The sequence below is a fragment of the Asparagus officinalis genome, chromosome 1 (assembly GCF_001876935.1).
Source record: "Asparagus officinalis chromosome 1, Aspof.V1, whole genome shotgun sequence".
NCBI classification, from domain to species: Eukaryota; Viridiplantae; Streptophyta; class Magnoliopsida; order Asparagales; family Asparagaceae; genus Asparagus; species Asparagus officinalis.
The window spans coordinates 7,336,843-7,338,771 of record NC_033794.1 but is presented as its reverse complement, the minus strand read 5'-3'; the positions used below and the strand labels follow the sequence as shown (position 1 = coordinate 7,338,771).

The window sequence follows — 1,929 nt, the reverse complement described above, 5'->3', positions numbered from 1 at the left end:
AAGATTAATATATAAGAAATAAGAATCGCAAAAAGAACTTCGCCATTGCCAGGCTCTGCAATAACAGAAAATCAGAAGGTCTAAACTACAAAACACCAGACAGCACCGTCCTCACAAAATCCGTCGTCAACGAAATCTAAACCCAACGGTCAGGATCTCTCCTCCGCCTCCTCTGCCTAATATATATATATATATAAAACTGATTCCAGATCCTGGTCTCTCTCAAAACATCTCACTGTAAAAAATTTCATCTTCGCTTCACCGGGAAAAATAAAAATAAAAATTCGGCGATCTCTGTGCGATGGCGGATCATGCGGAGGAATCGAAGGGCGAATCTTTGATCGAGAAGATCGAGGACAAGTTCCACAGCCACGATTCATCGTCGTCGTCGTCGGATTCGGACAACGAGAAGCCGAAGAAATCGGAGAAGAAATCGGAGGAGGCCGAGTCGTCTTCGATCAAGGACAAGATCTGGCGACTTTTTGGGCGGGAAAAGCCCGTTCACAAGGTTTTAGGCGGTGGAAAGCGTATGGATCGGATCTAAACCCTAACTCCGTTTATTAACTGTTTAGATTCATTTTTTTTTTTCGCGTTTAAAATTTGGGGATTAGGTTGGATCTGGCGAGATTTTATTCGATGAGGTTAGATTGAGCTGAGATCTGAGAAAAAAGCGAATATTTATAAGCATTTTAACTAATTTTATAGCAGATTAGATCGAAATATAGTTCTTTTTCTACAGTTTATAGCAGAGTAGTACAGATTTTGGGTTGAAAATAAACCAGCTTGGATTTTTTGAGTGTATGAATGATTTTGGAAGTATGTGGACTCAGGGGAAAAAATCTAAGTGAAAAAATGGGTTTAAAAAAAACCTATTTGTAATTGTTTTTTATTGCTATGCTTTTTGCTATCCTTTGGTGATGTTAATTTGTTCATGATAATTGTTTGCTATGCTGTTTAGTGATTGTGATTGATGCATTTGTTGGGTTGTATTATTCGTCATTTGGTGAAAATGTTGGAATATTCTTTCACCTTCTCACTATTGGAACCCTAATTTATTCTTTTAAGGTTATGGTCTATTTATTTATCTATTTTCAGGTAGAGTTCTTAAGTATAAAAAATGTCTAATATGTATATTATTTGGATGTGAAATCCTAAATTCAATTTGCTCTCAGTTGATTCCTTCTTGCCTTAATAGAAGGTTAATGAACATATAAGACCCACAACAAGATAAACACAATTAGGTCTTTGGCCTTGCAAACCCTAAATTAGCTCTTGATCTAGAATAAGTATGTTACTATTAACTGGGAGTAGAACTATTAGTTAGTTTGTTCTGAAGGCTAATGTTTGGGGAGCCATAATTGGTTCAGCTGCTGATGTCTTCCTATGGAGGAATAAGAAGATCTCGGCCAGTGTCCTTGGTGGGGCCACTGCTATCTGGGTTCTTTTCGAGCTGCTTGAGTACCACTTGCTCAGCTTGGTCTGCCACTGCCTCATTCTTTCACTTGCAGTCCTCTTCCTCTGGTCAAATGCCACCACTTTCATCAACAAGTGAGACATCATCTCCTTTCCTTAGCAACTCCATCTGTTTAAAATTCGGGACATAGTACTTATGGTGTCAATTTTGACGATGCTTCCAGGTCTCCACCTCACATCCCTGAGGTGAGCATTCCCGAGGACCTGACTGTGAACATTGCACTCTCCCTGAGATACGAGATCAACAGGGGTTTGGCTGTTCTGAGGTCAATTGCATCTGGAAAGGATCTCAAGAAGTTTATTATTGTATGTTGGTTCATGTCTTCTTGCATTATTTGTTGTGCACTAGAGCCCTGTGGATTTGGTTTTTTGGTTATGCTAATGATACTTGGTTTTTGCAGGTGATTACTGGTTTGTGGCTACTCTCTGTTCTCGGAGGCAGCTGCAATTTCTTGA

General features: G+C 39.2%; 1 protein-coding gene across 1 annotated transcript in view; it reads left to right on the top strand.

Moving 5' to 3' along the window:
* LOC109847846 (reticulon-like protein B4) overlaps window positions 204-1,929 on the top strand; it is a 2,565-nt gene continuing 839 nt past the window's right edge. Inside the window, exons 1-4 of the mRNA XM_020417084.1 lie at window positions 204-527; window positions 1,368-1,548; window positions 1,638-1,779; window positions 1,875-1,929. The exon at window positions 1,875-1,929 is cut by the window's right edge and continues 33 nt beyond it. Coding sequence (XP_020272673.1) covers window positions 302-527; window positions 1,368-1,548; window positions 1,638-1,779; window positions 1,875-1,929 — 604 coding nt within the window. The 5' untranslated portion in view covers window positions 204-301. The remainder of the gene's footprint in view (window positions 528-1,367; window positions 1,549-1,637; window positions 1,780-1,874) is intronic.